The sequence below is a fragment of the Poecilia reticulata genome, linkage group LG3 (genome assembly GCF_000633615.1).
Source record: "Poecilia reticulata strain Guanapo linkage group LG3, Guppy_female_1.0+MT, whole genome shotgun sequence".
NCBI lineage: Eukaryota > Metazoa > Chordata > Actinopteri > Cyprinodontiformes > Poeciliidae > Poecilia > Poecilia reticulata.
In genome coordinates this window covers 32,912,421-32,931,957 of record NC_024333.1, presented here as the reverse complement: position 1 = coordinate 32,931,957, position 19,537 = coordinate 32,912,421, and the positions used below count along the sequence as shown (strand labels likewise).

General features: G+C 41.2%; 1 protein-coding gene across 2 annotated transcripts in view; it reads right to left on the bottom strand.

Moving 5' to 3' along the window:
• The window catches only part of map1aa (microtubule-associated protein 1Aa), a 32,112-nt gene that overhangs the window by 2,144 nt on the left and 10,431 nt on the right, over positions 1-19,537 (bottom strand). Inside the window, exons 1-4 of one of the 2 annotated variants that reach the window (XM_008406041.2) lie at positions 16,565-16,667; positions 8,101-8,183; positions 7,474-7,614; positions 592-7,390 (exon numbers count right to left, since the gene is read on the bottom strand). In XM_008406041.2, coding sequence (XP_008404263.1) covers positions 592-7,228 — 6,637 coding nt within the window. In that variant the 5' untranslated portion in view covers positions 7,229-7,390; positions 7,474-7,614; positions 8,101-8,183; positions 16,565-16,667. Of the gene's footprint in view, positions 1-591; positions 7,391-7,473; positions 7,615-8,100; positions 8,184-16,564; positions 16,668-19,537 lie in introns of those variants that run through there. The other variant, XM_008406040.2, reaches the window with a different exon arrangement.

The window sequence follows — 19,537 nt, the reverse complement described above, 5'->3', positions numbered from 1 at the left end:
ATACAATCCAATCAGTCGCCATGTTTCCATCAATATTATTACAGCAACATCAACACCTGATGAATTTATGGTTTGTGTAGCCTGGTTCATTTGATCCAAACCAGTAGATAGAAACACGGCTAATTTACATTTTGCTATTTTCCTTTTTTGCAACATTTCAAAAGTTTTCTTAAAATTTACACGACAAGAAGTTTTTAACAAATGGAAGATGCTGTCTGGCATCCCATGGAAAAACATAGTGTTTGCAGCTTTACTAGTACTTCAACTGGAACTATAGGCTTTGACAAAATGAAAATCCTAAGAAAATCCTATGGCCTTCACCAGAAATCTAAAAACAGGTTGCCATTGGGTCTTTTGGTGGCATAATAATCCAAAACATTTGGCCAAATCATCACAAAATGGTTCAGCTGACAACAAAACGACCTCCTTCTATGGCTATGAGCTTGTGCTATGAGAATAGATTTTCAAAAAATTATCCTGAATGATACGTCAAGGGTTTTTATGAATCTCTACCAGAGTGGCACTTTATTTTAACATATTGATGAAATATAAAGAAAACTTAACAGATTATATCAAAACATATTTGCTCACCTGAGCTGGTTTTGACCCCGTTTGTCAGCCCTTTACTGGGGTTATAGCTTGATCTTGAGAGGTCGTCCTCCTTGGAGCCTTGTCCATCTGACAGACGAGACATGCGCGAGCTTTTGTCTGTGTCCTTTTTCTTCAGCGAAGCACTCCGAGGTGACGGGGTCTGTTTAACAGGCATTGGAGACCTCTTACGCCTGGCTGGAGATGCTGATTTTGTTTTGACTGAAGACTTCTTCAGACTTTTTGCTTTTGGTTCCTTCTTCAGAGAGCCATTGCCTAGAGAGTCAGGATCCACCATGCAGACATCTGGGTGGGGTGGATGAGGGAAGCGGTCCAGGAGGGGAGCAGGAGGAGGGTCATGGCTTCTCCTGGAGGTAGAATGATTGCTACCTCGCCCTGCGGCAGATTTATCAATCGGCATGTATTCTCCATCCTCATCTGAGTCCATGTTGCCTTCACCGGTAATTGACGGGTACTCTTCAGTGCCAGGATGCAGATCTGACTCTGACTGAGAGGGTAGAGACTCGCTGACAGAGGTGGGCGGAGTGTCCTCTGTGGCCAGACACATCCCTGCAGGCATACCACCAGACTGATGCAGAGAGCTACTGTCCCTGCTGTGGGACTGGTGAATATGGGGTTGCTTGTGAGCCCTCCTCTTGACTGACAGGTCATGTTCATCCCCTTCCTGTGACTGATCGCTCCTGCGGCCTTCCTCCTCATCGTCCTCATCACTGGAAAGTCGCCTCATGCAGGGGTTGATGAAGGATGGTGACAGGTCTTCTTTGCGCTGCCTGAATTCGGAGGATGAATATCCAGGAGAGGTGCGGCTGGTGTAAGAAGAGGTTGCTCCAATGGGTACGTCCTGATCACTGTCCTCATCATCATCATCATCCTGCTCGCCTCGGCTGCACTCTTCTGCATAGAATGGTGAGCGGAACGGCTGATCTGGTGAAGCAAGAGAAAGTGGGCGAGGAGGATGCTCTGGCTCCATCTCACATTCCTCCTCAAACTCGTCATCATGGCGGTAATGAGGAGGGGAGTCTCCAGGTACCATCCCCATCTGAGGCTTGGGCATTTCCCACTCATACGAACTCCGGACGTACCTTGCTGCTCCCTCTCTAGACTCCACTCTGGCTGAGCCTGAAGGTGCTCCGGCTGCTGTTTCCCCTGTAAGAAGGGTGCTCCTGGTGCTTACCTCTGTTGGGCCATTTGTTGTGTCTGGCTTGTTTGTCTGGAGAGGTGTTGACATGTAAGAGCCAAGAACATCTGGAAGTGCATCCCTTGTCTTTGCACTGAAGGCTGGAGCAGCTGGCTTGTCACAAAATGGGAGACTACCAGTTGGAGCACTGGAAGGAGACCTCTGAGTCATTTCACGCATATATGCCTCCTCATCCTCCTCTTCACTGCTGTCAGTCTCTTCAAAGTAATGCTTTCCTTCAATGTCAGGCCGAGGAGAGGAAGTGACACCAAACAGAGCAGCACTGGCGGCCTCTTTATTCATAGAGAAGTCTGCAAAGGGACCCGCTGAGGCCCCAAACCCAGCAGCTCCGTCCAACTTGGTATCTTCAGGCCACTCAGGTTTATAGAAGCAGTCATCTTGAGGCCCTTTATCAGTGACTCCACATAATGGAGCTACATGGTCCTTCTTCTCTTGAACAACAGCAACAGATGAGGCCGTTGGGAAGGACTTGACCTCCTCAAAAGGACTAAGAGGTGAGAAGCGCGTTAAACTGAAGCTAGACTCTGCTGTTGTTGCTACAGTGATTTGCTTCTCAGAAACTTCAAGATAGTCATCTTTGGCACCAGCTGAACTGGAGAAGGGAGAATCCATAACAAGCGAATGTTCATCTTTAAATGAGGAGTACTCAAACAGAGGTTCAGCGGACGCAGGCGTCTCCAGCTCCTCTCCAAACTGCCGGCTGGTGGAGAGGGAGCCTGAGGTGGAGGAGGAGTAGCTGTAGGCTGAAGATGAGGAGTAGCCAGGGGCAGCAGCTGTGGTTGTGTACTGAAAGTTTGCTTCCAGTGAGCTCTTACTCAAAATATCTGGTGTCTTCTGTTTATCAAATTCAGTATCAACTGTTTCGTTTTGGTGATAACTGTCCACTCTCGATTTTGAAGATAAGTCGTCTTTTTCTTTTTCTTCACTCTGACTTGACAGAAACGACTCTTTTTCATCGGTTCTGTATGGGTATTCAAAACCCGAAGAGTAACTAGACAAATTGGTAGCCCCTACCTCCACTGGCTTTTCACTGACACAGGAGGAGTCAGCCTGACCTTGACATTCAGCTGTAGTCACTGAACTTGAGCTGGTTACTGTGATGCTCGGCTTTCCCTGACTGTTGTAACCGTACCCTGCCATAGAGACCATAAACTCAGGTCTCTTTGAGGCTAACATTTGACTTACTGGACTTTGTACTTCCTTTTCAGATTTCTCTTTGGCACCTTTCTCCATGTCAGAATCAATGCCATCTTCGTCGTCCTCCTCTTCATCTTCTTCGTCCTCATCGTCATCATCGATAACTTCATCATCATAATCTTCCTCATCTCTTGCTGTTAGCTTTCGCATATCAATCTCTAAGCAGGCACCTTTCTCGCTGTAGCCTGATGCTAAAGGGACGCTGGAAATGACTGAGGGGAATGTTGGGGGCGTTGTGCCAAGAGTTTGGTCCTTTTCTGATGACAAACATGTGGTCGAGGCTTCAGGTCGGTCAGCAACTGAAGGGAAACGGCTAGTCTGACTATAAATAAATGTCTCTTTTTCTTTAGCATCTGTTTTAAATTGATCAGTGGCTGATGTACTTTTGGGCTCTGGCCATGAAGAGGAGGAGTACCCTCTTTCTTCTTTCTCCAACACCTTGTCCGATACCGTGTCTTGTGATGGAGACTCATGTGTGTGCAAATCTTCTTCATCCTTTGAAGGTTTTTCTTCTACCTTATCTTGGGACTCCTCTCGATACAAGTCAGACTCCTCTGAGCTTGTTTTGCTGTCGTAAATATCACCATAAGAGAATGTTTTTCCGTGAACATATGGTGTATCCTGTCTTGTGTACACTGCTCTCTCTCTGCTCTCTCTGCCCTCTTTCTCTGGATATTCATAAAGACTGAAATGGACACTTTTCTCTGACTCTTTAATGGCAACATCTGTTGTCTCACCTTTGTCTTTTTCATCTGAAAGGGTTTTAGAACCTACCCCACTTGGAAAATCATCATCTTTTTCATCTTTGTCATCTTCATCAGAAAACATCACTTTTGGTTTGGGTTTCTCCGTTGTGCTAAAGGACACCTGCATCTTGTCTGAACTCAGAGCTTCTGATTCTGCCTTTGTAGATTTTCCTTCGAAAGAAAAGTCGTCATCTAAAAAGCAACCTTCTTTTGCTTCCATGAGTTTAGCTTTTAAAGTGGGCTTTAACTCCTTTTTGGTGTAATAGTCATCCTCACTGTCCTCATCAGATTCCTCCGATGCTTCGAAAGCTGTCTTGTCGCCTGGCAAGCCAATAAAGGAGGTATTGTCTGAGATGGTGACTGATCGGTCAGTTTTCTGAGCGTCAGCTTTAATGGCATGCAGCGCTTCATCTTTTTCCTCTGGCTTAAAGGGTTTTTCTTCTGTTGGAGAGTAGCCACTACTTGTGGGCACTGACTGTGTGGGTGAAGCCAATTTCATGGTGCTGTCATCAGGACTAAAGCATCTCTCCTCACTGTCCTGCCTGGATCGGGATTCTAGCCCAGGGGAGAAAGGTGGAGGGGGTGAGATAGGCTTTACATCAGCAGCAGCCTTAAACGCTTCTGTGCCGAGGAGAGTCTGGTCTTCCTTGACGGCCTGCACAGGAATGACAGTAGAGGGAGATTTTTGTTGCTCCTGGTGCATCAGTGAGGCAGCTTGTTCATAGCCCTCTTGAAGTTTACCCAGAGGGATGTCAACATTTGGAGTTTGGTCCTCATCCTCCTCTTCTTCATCATCTTCTTCTTCATGGACGGTTTTGGTCTTTGCATCACTTTCTATCTCTGGAATGTTAGGCTGGTATTCATCAGAGGATGGAGACTTAAAGCACTTGTCATCTTCCAGAGAGGAGGTGGGGGATATGGTGCCTGCTGAATGGAGATAGTCTTTCCCTTGGGCAGCCTCCGCACGTGATGGAGCGCTGTTGACCGTGTCCAGCAAGAGTGAATTCCTCCCAACGTCTTCTGTTTGAGGTGCCGTCACCGAGGCAATTGATTGGTCCTCTGCCACAGATGTGGCGAAAGATGACAGTCTGTCATAGTCTGTGATAGATGTTGCAGAAGAGATATGCTCTTCTTCTGCAAGAGGAGCAGCAATTATGGCAGGGTAAGGCGCAAGCTCAGGCTCCTGGCCAAAAGCTTTAGGTTTGACATCTGGAACATCAGAAACTGCAGAGCTTTTCATCTCTTTAATACCATGCATGGATTCAAATGTACCAGGAACATCTGGAACAGAAATGTCGTAGGAGCCCACATCATAGCGCAGTTGTGGGATCTTGTCTTCAGTTTCCTCATGGATCTCCTCATCGGAAATCGTCTGCTCTGTCTCTGAGTAACCAGGTATGGTCTCATCTTGGATAAAGGAGAACTGCTCAGAGGCAGAGGCTGGCAGGGGTCCTGCGGTTGTTGGCTTGGCGTCCCACTCCTTCTTCACCTCCTCTGTTTTAAATTTCAAGACCTCATCATCTTCTGTTCCTTCTAGTTCTGCTTTTTCAATCACATCGCCCTCCTCCTCTGAGCTCTCACTTTTCTTTGATCTGTCAGTCACATTTTCTTTGAAAAAGTCATATTTCTCCATTTTCTCCTCTTCATACTTCTTGTCAAAGCCATGACTCACATCTTTTTGTTGAGAAGCAGTAACTTGTTTGTCATTTTTGTCTTCTTGGATGATGGGGGATTTAGATCCAGCAGGCTTTATCTCAGTGGCTGAGGATGTTAGTTTCTCACTTGTTACAGCTTGAGGAGAAGCCTTAGTATCTAGGTGTTCTGGGGGTCCAGGCATCACATCATTCTGGACAGATCCAGTCTTCTGGATGGACATCTCCTCTTGTTTGAGTGCCTCAAAGTCCTCAGTGAGGTCCTCAGGTGAGGAGACAATGGACCTGTCAGCCAGAGCTGCCGCTGCAACCTCATCCAGGATGCTCTTTGGAACTGGCTTTTTCCCATTTGTTTCCTCTTTGCCGGCCTTATTTTTGTCAGTTTTGGGTTTAGCCTGACTCTTGGCCTTGTTCAGGGTTTTTCTCACTTCAGGGGTGAGCGGCTTCAGGTCGGGTTTGGTGATCTTTCTAAGCTCTGGTTTACTTGGCTCCTTCTTCTTGTCTTCCTTTGCCTTACTCTCTTTTTTGTCTTCCTTTCTTATTTTTTCATCTTTCTTTACCTTTTCTTTCTTGGTGTCTTTTTTCTCTTTGTCTTTCTTTTCATCCATTTTAGATGCTTTCTCTTGTTTTGAAGATTTTTCCTTGGAAATTTTCTTTTTTGCCGTCTTCTCGGTTCCAGGAGCCACTTCGCTGTTTTTCTGCTGTTTGGTGGCTTTTAAACTATTACTTTTGGGTTTCTTCTCTTCTTTCTTTTCAACTTTATTCTCTTTAGTGGCTTCAGTTCTTGACTCTTCCTCCTGCCCACTAGTTTCTTTCTTAGATGCTTTAGCATGGGGTTTAGGTGAAGATTTGAGACTCTCTTTGCTATCTGTTCTAGACCTTATTTTAGTTTGCTTGATGATTGGAGGTGGCGCTCCAGATGATATGTCTTTTTGAGTGGCCACCGGGAATCGCAAGAAGTCCAGATGTTTCAACTTCTCAAGCCCCTCAAGGATTTTATTTTGTGGTGCATTTCCAGGAAACAGCACACGCACTATCTTTTCTGTGGGTCGATGTGGGATCCAAACAATTAGAGCAGTGACTGACGTTAAATAGGGCACAGATATTTCTCCTTCCTTCCCGTTGGGCATCATGATTCCTGTCTTGGCTTTGCTATTTCCTGCCCACTTTTGCATCAGAAACTGCATCTCTTTGCTTTCCTTCACAGGGTTTAAGACGTACATGTCTAACTTTCCCACACCAAGTTTGTGGAACAGTGTTATTGGTTCAATAGTGTTACTGACTATCCTGTGAAGAGGTTCAGGAGTGATGCCAAGCTTATTGAGGTACTGCAGCGTGAGAGATGCCTCTTCAATGCTTCGCTTTACCTTAAGAGTAGACTCCGGCATCTTTAGCTTCTCTGGGACGTTGAAAAACACAATCCCAAGTTCAGGGGAGATCAAGTTCTTCATCCAGTCACCATTACTGCTAGAGCCAGACCCTTGGTTTTTCTCTTCCTCCTGCTCTGCAATTTTTCTCTGGAACAGCCCATTTATGCCCGGTAGGTTGTCTGCACCGATGTGGGTGAGCAGGACGGAATCAATCCTGTCCAGGTGTCGAACTAGTTTCCAGAAGCAGGACTTCCTCTCTGACCCGCCGTCCACCAGGATGTTGAATCCATTGACGGCGAACAGAGCCGAGTCCCCCCTGCCTCCAGGAAATATGTAGCAGCAGGGTTTGGACAGCTTTAGAAACCCACCGGACGTCGGCGGCTCCAGAAGCTCGAAGGGTGACGGTACGTCCACCGTTTCAGAGACATACTCTGTGAACTCTGTGACCCCGTCCATGTTGGGGAGTTGGGGCTCTGGGTTTAAGCAATACTCGAGAATGTTAAGCAGTGGCTGCTGCTCCTGGCTTTGGCCCAGGGAGCTCCAGCCCCCGTCTCCCTGACAGGAAACAGTAAGCCTGGACAGCACCTGGGAGGAGGCTCTGGACAAGACTTCAATAACCTAAAACAGAGCGAAAGAAATGTCAAATCACATGTCTCTGAATATAAATAATGCTCCGAGGTATTTGAAGTCAAAAGGCTTACTTGAGGGTTGGAGATGATGTCAGAAAACTGTTGCCAACCGAAGACTCCACTTTGCAGAAGAATGTCGCCTCCCTGGTCGGAGCTCTGGCCGCTCAGAATCAGCAACTTATTAGCAGCAGTGTCGGTGATCAGAGCAGTTGTCTGGGTAAAGGATATGAAAACAATCAAACCGAGGATTATCGTGATTGATATTTTTGCAGCATGATATTAGCAAAGTTCGTAGGTAAAAGAACAGAGCTCTACAGTGACGGCTTGATAATATTTTCTGACAGATGAAGTTAAAAAGTTCAAACCCAAACTGAATTGTTGGGTGAAATGAAGTGAATATTTTGACTGTTCTTGTACTGATGCAACCTCTGCTTCACTCAACTTTAAATACAGAACACGTTAGGAAAGCTTCCTCTACGTTTCTCCTCAAGAACAAGAACAGGAAGAAAAGCTGAGAGATCTTCAAAATTTGAGACGCTTCACTGCTTTAACCTTTGTCAACCTTTGCCTAAGAGATAGATGGATCCATCGATGGATTGATAGATTGATTGATTTCTTCTGCGTGTGAATGAAGCCGTTTTTCATCCAGAACCGGCTCAGAGTGGCTGAACAGAACCTCCTCATGGCGTCTTGACTCACCTCTAGAGAAACGGCCTCCTGTGCCGGGTTCACCAGCACCACCGTCTGCAGGACGTCGCTCTGGTACCGCAGCGTTCGCTGACCTGCAACCAAACAAACCCAAACATTGAGTCTTCCTGCCTCCTCTCAAACACCAAGCAGCCGATCTGACAACCAGCAGCAGGAAAAACGCCTGAATGACTCCCAGGCAGTCGCAACATCACTTCACTTCACTTTATTTTGGAAAATTATCAACATATTACACACAAATAACAAAAAGCTACAAAATGGGAAACCCTGTTCATGAACTCAGCAGCCTGCAGTAATGAAATGCATCTTCTGTCCATGTACATACACATTTACATGTAAATATGAAGTATATACAATCATACATACACATATATGGTCACACAATACATGTACACATGTACATAACCGTATATACATTTTAAAACTCGCCGAGAAAAGACGTAATTTGAGATCATTCAATTCATTCCATAGTTTTTAACACTAACTACCTGATTTTCCTCTTTAGCATGATTTAACTTAAGTCATTTTTTTTATTTTAAGTAAAATAAAATCCTTATTTTAATTGTATTTCCAGTATTAATTCTGCTGTAACTCAAAAAGTTATAATTGGAAGTAGAAGGTCAGTTAGTAAAAACTGTTCTGTAGTTAAAATATAAGAATCAAAGATGTTGAATTATTCATCTTCACTTTAATGTTTGACCCAAATCGATTAGTGACTCTGCCCCGATCCCCTTTTCAAAGCAACATGAACGGATTAAATCATCAACAATCACAACAGAACAGCGGAAAACCCATCAGGTTGGACCTGATTGGTTGTTTCTATGGTGAAGCTCCACCTGCTGCTGCTGCTGCTGGTTACACTGACCCAGTGCTGGCTGAGGAAGACGCATTGCAGCATTTCTGACAGAGGGAGGGAAGGCAGAGGGAGCGCAGCATCGCATGCTGCACAAGGACAGGCCAGCAGCTGCTTCACAAGCATGCAGCCGCTTCATTACAGGAGCCTAAAATTAGCATGAAGCATGTCGACATCAAAACTGATGGAGCAGAAAAGTAAATAAACCCTCAGATCTCCATTTTAAATCATTCAAAACAATCTAAATATCCTGTGAAAAGCATCAAAAAGAGGAAATTTGTTGGGTGATGGTGTGAGGAAAACAGATTAGATGTGATATTTTGTTGTGTCTTGCAGAATCAATCAACTGGAAGTAAAATAAAAGCCAAGGTCAGCATCTTGTTTGGTTATTTATAACCTGAGCTCCTCCAGTTCTGCTTGAGCCTTCAGAGATATTCCCTCATCCTGTTCAGTCGCTCTTCGTTCTTCCTGAAGATCTTTTAAAGTTTTACGTTGGGCCATTTTCCCTCCGTCTCAGTCCAGAACCTGACATTGACAGCACACTGGCTGTGAAACGTAACTCCTAAATATTCGCTCTAAATTCACCCATATAGCGATTTTTCTACAGAATGCAGCTGCAAAATACTTGCAAGAAATTCACCTATTTGTGCATTTACTTCTGAAACGTGTCTCAGAATTATTTGCTGTAAATCCACAGATTCACATCTAAAATGGTCAAAAGAAAATGCAGCTCAGGAAGCGGAAACACCCAAGCTAATGGTACTTGAGACGCTATTGGCTGGTTTTTGCAAAAAGAAAAAAAAATTGTTTGAAAAGTCAAACATTTGCTAGAAAACCAAGAACATTTTTAGTTTAATCTTGGAAATTTCTTGAAAGAAGGAAATTTCTGAGTATGAAACAAAGAACTTGGTAGAAAAAAACTATTGAAATTAATCTAAAAGATTTTCTAGAAAAAAAACAAGAAAATTTGTGTTTAAAAAGTTGAAAATATGCTGGAACAAACTCCAGCATTTTGAGTTTGATGTCAGAAATGTTCTTAGACATTTTTACATTGTGTACATTTTCCTTCCAGGCATCCAATATTAATCCTTTAATATCGGTGTTAAATTTTTGACCTGACGTGACTTTTCATCAGATTTTATCTGGCTGGATGTTGTTGCTCTGTGCAGAAGAAGAAACGGCCGTCTGATGGTGAGTGGGCGCACGGCATCTCAGGATAAATCCACATCACAGCCGGCCTACACTCTCCTGCACCTGGTGCATGATGGGTAATGTTCTGAAACGCAGCTGCATGTTTACATGTATATGTAACAAAATGTGGAATGTATTAGCTGATGGTGGACTGTGGTACATGTATTTCCCCATAATTAAGTCAAGATGTGATTCTGGTGCAGAAGTTTTAAATGTTTCTTGAGGTTGGCGAGAAAACAAACAGACTCAATTCATCCGAGTTATTTTTAGCCTGCAAGTTTCTCAAGCAATAAAATGCAGCTTTATTTTGACCTTCAGGGTGTCGCTCTTTGTTTTTCAGCCACTGAATGATGAAGTCCTCGGATAACAAAAGCAATAAGTTGGCTTCATAATGAGAGATTAGAGAGAGTCGTTAATCTCAGCAGGCTGCTGGTGTCACTGCTGTAATTACACCCACATCTACAGGAGGAAGTAATTCAGCCACATATAGCAGCACTTTATTATTTTTAATGTTTATTTGGTAACAAAATGATTCAATATGTGAAAAACTACGGAATGAATTCAGATGTTTTCCACAGCACCGCGTTTAATTTCACACTTTCTTCATGAAAACCTCTGAATACACCGTTTCTTACTAGTTTAGACAAACTTTTCTGTTTTCATTAATGCATTCAAATGGATTTTTTTACTCCAGTTTAACTGCAAGTTTCAGTTCAGGACAGGAACTGAAAGTGAAACGAGAGCAAAGGAACGCAAAATCCCAAACAATATAACAGAAGTTGGGACTAACGGATCGGTTAAAGCAAACAGGACAGTAAACGAATCATGATGATCACCAAAAACAGACGAGGAATGAAGAGAAAGAAAAACCTTTGAAGATGTTCAGATACATCTGTAAGGGTGTTTTCCACGCCTGATATTCCAGTAGACTCGATTTGATCAGGAACCAAAATTGCAACATTTGAGTCAAACGAACCCTTTGAGCATCCTGTTCCTCTCCTGGCCTGTGGGGGCGCTGCACCAAAAACTACTGAAGGAAACGACACAGAAACCTCTGAAGAAGATGCTGAACGCAACTTCCTTCATGAAACGGAAATAAAAATGGAGTGGCATCAGATTTCAGCTGGTTGGAGGATTTCTCTTTAGTATTTGGCTAAAAAGCAGGAGCCATTCTTCCCGCTAGCGCTAAGCTAACACGGTTGGATTTGTTCTATTTACCCAGAATGCCCTGTGCTGTAGTCCACTTCCTGCTTACGGAGCGGTTTCCAGCCCGCTTGCCGTTCACATATTCATTTGAACCGCACCAGAGTTCACTTCAACCAATTATTTCAAGAATTGATTAATGATAATTAATCATTTCAGTCCTAATCAAAATTCCTTTTTGATTATTTTTTCCATAAACGGATTAATAATTGGATAGCTAAAGGTGCTTCCTAGGAGATTCTACAGAATTTGAATCAGGTGAAGTCATTCTGGGTTAAACATATTTAAAGATAAAACAGTTTTTTATCCTCAATGTAAAATGAATTTATCTCTTAAACAGTTTTGGTTTAATTAAAGCACAGCATATGTTCTTCTTTTAGCAAATTTTTAAAAGAATCTGTGTATTCCAGTTAACAATCGATTACTAAAGTAGTTTAACTATTTCCATAATTGATTTATCATGATTAATCAGATTAATCGTCTTAATCCCTCCTCAAAATAAAGAAGAGCCAAACTTTCTTGTTGGATCTTTAGATCTAAACCTGCCAGTAATCCGATTACTCTTCATGCTCTTCATGCTTCACAGGAGATTTTACAGAATTTGAACCAGTTGCAGCTCAAACTGCCACTTGACGAGTTCAACAAGTTTTTTTAATCCATCCCATCCATTTTCTTTCACCCTTGTCCCTCAGTTGGGTCGGGAGGGTTGCTGGTGCCTCTCCAGCTGGCGTGCCGGGCGAGAGGCGGGGTCACCTGGACAGGTCGCCAGTCTGTCACAGGGCAACACAGAGACACACAACCATGCACACACACACTCCTAGGGACCAATTAACCTGACAGTCATGTTTTTGGACTGTGGGAGGAAACCGGAGTACCCGGAGAAAACCCACCATGCACAGGGAGAACATGGAGACTCCATGCAGAAAGACCGGGAATCGAACCCAGAACCTTCTTCCTGCAAGGCAACAGCTCTGCCAACTGCGCCACTGTGCAGCCCCTGTTTTTTTTTTATCTTAATTGAAAAATGTATAGATTTTTGGTCAGTTTTGGTTTAATTACTATTCTAAAAATGTTCTTCAAGCAAATGGCCTTTTTTGACACTGTATATATACCCCAGTTAACAATTAATCGATTACCATATTAGTTGACAAATCAATAGCGATAGCAAAGCCGCTGTCATGTCTTGCAGAGACCAGGTGGTTTTGGCAGGAATTGTTTTTTTGGGGGGTTTCAGCAGACATTTGTCTCCTCCTTCAGCCCAACGCCCCTTTCTCATGCCGCCCTGGAAAACTGCCCAGGTGAAAAACCGCCACTGACTGAGACCCAGACTGCAGCGTGAGCTTGTTCTGGTTTGCTCTGCCAACCGCTGCACTCCACCACCAGATGGGACGCTCGGTTCATTTTGTTGTTGCGTAACTTTATTTACTTCATTCTGCTGTCATTTAAATAAATCCGGAGCTTTTGCGACATGAAAACTCATAAAGCTCAAACTGAGCAGCTTTAAAAACATCCAACCTGCCTGGAAAATGTGAAAAACGGTTGAAGAACCGTTGGTGAAAACATGACAAACCCCTGAAATGAGCTGCGTCTGCTTTCTTTCTTTGTTCTCGGCTGGAAAAGACTCTGAACTCGTTAGGAGGAGCAGGAACTCATTTTCACTGCCAGCCGAACATCGTCTCAGTTACAGACAGGAAACAGTCTGAGGTGTTAATCTGACACGTCCTACAGTTTAAAATAGCTCACCCTGTTCTCTTTGCAGATCGTATTGGTTAATATTTGTGATCCATTTTCTAGTTTTTACCTTTAAAACAGATGTATGATTACAGAGTGGAGCGTGACTTTAAGAAACATTTGCTCCTAATGTCTTTAACACAAGCCGCCATGAGGTTTCATCAGCTCCAGTTTTGTTACTTTTCAGCTAAAACTAGCTTTTGTTCAGCTTTGTATTGTGTTTAAATGCTGACTAATCACATAGTTGCAGACCTCGTTTTTGATCCAATGAAGATTTGTGGCCTTAAATTATTTTTGTAAATATAATTTAGATTTTTATTAGTGACATATTTAATAACATATTTAATGTAAACTTTTTTTTTTTTAGATTGAGCTCAAACCATTTTTAGAAAAAACATGGACATTTCTAGGTTTGAAAAGTTAAAAAACTGCCACAAAATCTCAGAAATCTTGATTTATCTCAGAAATTTTCTAGAAAAAACAAGGAAATTTCAAAGTTTGAAAAGTCAAAAATGTTTCAGAAAAAACTCAGAAATGTTGAGATTTTTCTCAGAAATGTTCTAAAAAAAAAAGGAATTTTCTCAGAATAGTAAAAAAAAGAACTTCACTTTTGAAACTTTGAGAAATTTCTGATAATCTCTAAATTTTTAGGTGTTTTGGCTCAAATGTACTCGTCCTTTTTTCTTCTACCTACAATGGCTCTAATCCAATCCTCTCCAGTTGCTGAGTGTTCGGTTCTGTTCGGTCCATCCTGCCTGGACCCAATCTGCCGAGCTCAGCTCTCGACCTCGCCCAGCCCYGAAGCATCATGGGAGTTCAGAGAAGGAGGGGCGTGTCACTCAAAGAACCTGATCCGAAGTCGGTCCTGTTGGACGATGACTGCATGAGATTACGTCCTTCAGAGGCTTTTTACCGAGTCAGGCTGACCTGGGAAAGACGACACCTGGAGCCGCAGGACGGATCCCGGGTCCGCACTGTAAAACACGGCTGGTTGCAGCAAATCTGGAAAAACTTCTCAGCTGTTTAGCTTTCTCCTCATCCTTCTCAGCACATTTCCACAATGAGCCGGTCACGAAGGCAACCTGTCTGAACGGCGTTTTACTGGCCGTTTGAAAATATTCTGCTTTTCTGACCTGATTCTCATTTGAACCGTTTTATACGGAGTGCCAAACAGTCAAAAATTTACAGCAATAATTTGAGTTTAAGCCAACGATGAGAGAAATCTGAGTCATATTTTCTCCATCAGTAAATGTCACAAACTAAATATATAGTTTGGAGCTAAATATTTAGTTAGCAGCCTAAATGTTAAGTTGCAAAGCTAAATCGTTAGCCATCAAGCTAAATATTTAGCTTGCTAAGAAAACTAAATATTTAATTACTAAGCTTAACTAAAGCTTAATAAAGTCAATATAGTGCTATTTAATTTGAGGACTAAATGTAAATTATTTAGCTCCAAACTATTTAGCTTGAAACTGAAACGGTCAAAATTTATCTTACAATTGGCTTAAACTCAAATTATTGCTGTTAATTGTAACTTTAACTAAACCGTCTGTTTGCCAAAAGCACAATGTTGCGCTTACAGACTGAACAAAGTGGGAATTTCCAGTTGTGATCCATTTAAACCGGAAAAAATTTATTTAATCTGAAGATCACAGATCTGAGCCAATCACAGGGTTGATTTCAGAAGCACATTTGTGAGGTCAGACACTGATGTGGGACAAGCGTCTTCAACTCAAAGTGTTCTGTCCAGTTCTTCCACACCAAACCTGCTCAAAAGGAAGCGTCTGAAACCCACAACGTCTGGAGTGAAATCATCCAGAAAGTCTGGATCTGCTGAAGTATTTCACCGAGCCCAACACTGAGAACAGGCCCACACCATTATCCCTCCACCACCGAGCTGCACAGCTGTTCTCAAATTGGAATATTTCCATTCCATCAGCATCATGCATTTTCAGGCACATGGAGACATTTTACAATTAAATAACTGTTACCTTCAATTATAAAAAATGCTACGTATTTTAAACATGACTCTAAAAAAAATTGACTTTGCACGTTAACTAAAAAATCAAGAAGTTCTACTTCAGCACATTTTTTACTCAAGTAAAAGTAAAAAGCAGACATCGAAAAATTACCGAGTACAAAAGTATTTGGTAAAAAGTCCTGAGCAAATTATCAATCATTAGAAATTACATCATCAGATGAGTCAAAATGTGAAGTTGGGTAGAAATTTTGGTATTTTAAGGACGAAATGAAAATGATTCATATACGTCACAAAAAATAACAAAATCAGGTCAAATTAATGTTTTTTCTTTCAATAAAAAAAACTTATGAAACTTTAACAAAAACTGCCTGGAGTTTTGGTTAAAGCATGTTTTTAATTCGCTGGGTAGAAAATCCTTTTACTCCAGTAAAGAAAGACTTTATAATAAATTAAGTAAATGTAAAAATACTCCTAAAAGTACTTTTTGTTTTCAAAAAGTTACTCAGGTAACTGGGTAAATGTAACTAACTAGCCCTGAAATTGGGTCTCTGTCTCTTTAAGAAGCTCCTGCTCTTCCTGACAGAGCGATGCTCCTCCATTTGTTTCATTTTAAGCTATTTTATCATKTATTATTGTGTGTTTATTCATTTTTGCTTTTTAAATTTTTAAAATTTTTACATAAATCTTTTCTTTTAGTTTGTCCTGAACCAAAACGCTTCATTTAACCCGCTAATTTAACTAATTTATGATTCAAAAAGTGAATTAGCTCATAGAAACGTCCTTATATTTACTGTTTCTGTCCCTCTGAGCTATTTTTAGGCATTTTCGTTGCATAACCCAGAACTAATCCTGCACATTTCGCTCATGAACAAACTAAAATGCTCCACAGCTGYTGCCTTCAGGTCTGTTTTCACCACCTTAAATTAAAAATAAGGAATCTGGTCACCTGGATCTACTGAGCTGCGCTGAGAGCATCATGAGTCAGGGAGGCTGCGGGCCTCCACGGCGTCCAAACAAACTGCAGCATCATCTCAGAAAAATCCCCAAACATGAAGCTGCCCGGGGACATGTGTGGAAATAAAGATGCATTTACCCTTTTCTCACATGTTGAGCACCATCTCACACAAATAAAACATAAATAAATTATAACATGCATGCAATGTACATTTTAAACAAGCAGAAAACGCGAATGGGGAGATCTCTGTGAGATCCCGCAGCGGTAATCCGAGCTGAACGCAGCAGATGAAAAACGCTCCAGTCTGAAGAAAAACCTGATTTTTTTTTTTTTTACTCACGTTGCACGAAGCGGAACCAGAACCTCGGATAATTTTACTGATTCAGGGAGATTCCTTCAGTTAAAACGATAAAAATATTTAAAAAACAAGCCGAGTCTAATCCTCTGTCAACGCAGCTCAGGCGCGGCGCGGCGCGTCTCCGCCTGATGGACGGATGGATGGATGAACGGTTGGATGAACGGCTGGATGCGTCTTACTTACCGTCCTTCAGCGCCGCGGGTGCAGCAGGGAGGGGTCCTGATGCTGCTGAAGATGAGGATGAAGGCTGAACGGTCTGGATCGGTTCAACCTCCCACACCGAGCTGCTGCCTCATGCCGCCTTCAGGAGCAGCTCGGGATTTGTAGTGGTTATTGTTGAACGAAGCGGCAATGAGGCGTTCAAATGCTGAATCGTAGTAGTTGTGTTTAAATATTAATGCTAAATTAAGCAGATTTTTTAAAATTATTATTAAAAAGAGAGATTAGGTCAAAGGTATTAATGCAAATTTGTTAAAAACGTGAGAAATGGGGAGCGAAGCCAAAGTAAAAGTGTAAATACTTTAACATATTTTTATGCAAAAGTGAAACATAAGAGTAAAAAAGTATCAGTGACTAACAGAACAAAACATTATTTAAAATTTTAAAATTACACCATCAGAATCTAAATTTATGTGGATTTTTTTATATTTTAAGAACCAAGATAAAAAATATATCCAGAGTTCATAAAATAACGTAAACAATAATTACATCTATTAAATTTATCTTTGGGATCTATAAAGTGTTTTTGAATTGAATTGATTGAAGTTACTCACAATGGGTAGTGATACTTCATAATAAGTAAAAGTACCTCACAGTAAAATACTTCTCATTGTGTATTTTGTACCCAAAACTCTGAAAAACACAAATAGCAGATATTTCATGATAAACTTTCAAATTAATCAGTAAGTTAAATCTTTTTTAGGTGGAAAAAATGGTCCAGAAGTTTTGTTTTTGCAGCTTTTCTGACTCATTTTGTGCTAAAATTATCTATATAACTGTTTAATAAACTATAAAAAGGTTGATGATGATTCACTCCAGAGGGTTTTTGTTGCTTAAATCCTGTGAAAATTTTTATTTTTTCTTTTCTGGCTTCGTGGCTGCAGACAAAAAACAACTTGCAAAAAACTAAATTAAGTGGCTTTAATTGAAATAATGTGCAGCCCAGCAATAAATAATCAATCATAATCATAAACATTACAGAATAAGTCAATAAAAATTAAGAAGAGATCACAAAAATAAGTATATGCATATTTATTATTAGTTGTATTATTATTATGTTGATGAATAGATTTATTTTATTTATTAAAAAAAATACATTTAAAAAATACTTTATTGATTCCAAAGGGAAATTAAATGTAATTGGTATTAATTTAGGGCTGCACAGTGGCGCAGTTGGTAGAGCTGTTGCCTTGCAGCAAGAAGGTTCTGGGTTCGATTCCCGGTCTTTCTGCATGGAGTCTCCATGTTCTCCCTGTGCATGGTGGGTTTTCTCTGGGTACTCCAGTTTCCTCCCACAGTCCAAAAACATGACTGTCAGGTTAATTGGCCTCTCCAAATTGTCCCTAGGTGTGAGTGTGCATGGTTGTGTGTCTCTGTGTTGCCCTGCGACAGACTGGCAACCTGTCCAGGTGACCCCACCTCTCGCCCGAAACATTAGCTGGAGAGGCATCAGCAACCCTCCCGACCCCACTGAGGGAAAAAGGGTGCAAGAAAATGGATGGATGGTATTAATTTAAACTTTTTCATCGGGTTTTTGTAAATGGCGAAGCTGCTGACATGAGAGAGCTCCTGTAGCAGTCTGTATTACAGCGCATCTGAAGACACCTCTGACTGAAGACGGTGTATTTTCTAAGACGGAACCACGGCGCTGTTGTAATTTAACTCTTTGGTTTCTGGAGTAAGTTCAGGTTTTGGAGTTTTAAGTGCAAATAAAAATCGTTTATTTCATAAACTATTTTTTWWAAATTTGAAAGTATAGTTCCTGTGGCGGATTATTTCACTTATAACATTTTTCCTTGTTACAAGTGAAATAATCTGCCAGTGGAATGAGTATTGAGCAACTACTGACTTAAAACAAGCTCATATATGTGTTTAAAAGTCACCTGTAAGTTTTGTCTTGTATAAAATGTTCTTTAACGTCTTCAGAAGAAATAAGGGGGAAAAAATGCTTAAAATGTTTCTGCACTCAGAATTTGGTGACGGTTTGCTGCAAATGCAGCCATTTCCAACCGAACGCTTTGTTTTTGTCTGTTTTTCAGAAGTTTTGGTTAGTTATTTGCTGTTTCTACTTAATGCTGTGTTGTTCTGCGCTCCATAAACATTTGGGAAAATTAATTTCCAGCTGGAACTTGTAATGAAGTGATGTGTTGAAGTGAAAACTGTGTCTGTTTTCTACGCAGTGGCAGCAGTAAACACCAGTCTGTGACGTTTATTTAAAAGAATCACACAAGTTTGCACCTTTTAGACTTAAAACTAAATAAAATATATCTAAATCCTGTGTGTTTATAGTTGGATATTAAAGGTAAATGAGGCTGAAAATAAAAAGGAGTGACTTAGAAAAAAACCTTTTGAATTAATGCAGAGTAGTCAGTAAACCCAGAGGAACTAAAAACCCAAATAGACTCAGAAAAATCTGTTTGTCTAAATGTTTYATGGACTCTTTGCTCTCTTGTCTCTTTGTTCCTGAAATAACATGGAGAATAATTCTCTTTGATGCAGAAAATGTTTATTTTAGGAAAATAACCTTCATCCTCTGAGTCTATAATTAGACCTTTTATAATAGAGGAATAAACTTCAGTGGGATGAGGGACTTTACACAAAAAACATAATTCTGCAGATTTGCCTAAATTAAAAAAAAGGTGAACTTTGTCCTGTTAACTTGTTCTTAAATGCTGATTTAACTCGTCACAATAAAACTGGAGAATAAGCTCRATCTGCTGATAATAATTGATCCACTGCAGCAGTAAACACAGAACTAATGGAGTCTGGTTTCATTAGTGTCTGCAGATTAGTTCAGCTTTCACTCAGATCCTCCACTGACCGAAAAAAAGCAGCAGAGTGACTCAGTCCGGCCCTCTGCATTAAAAAGAATTTATATTTTAGCATAAATAAACTCTAAAATCATTTTTATTAATATTTAATATGTATAGCACTTAG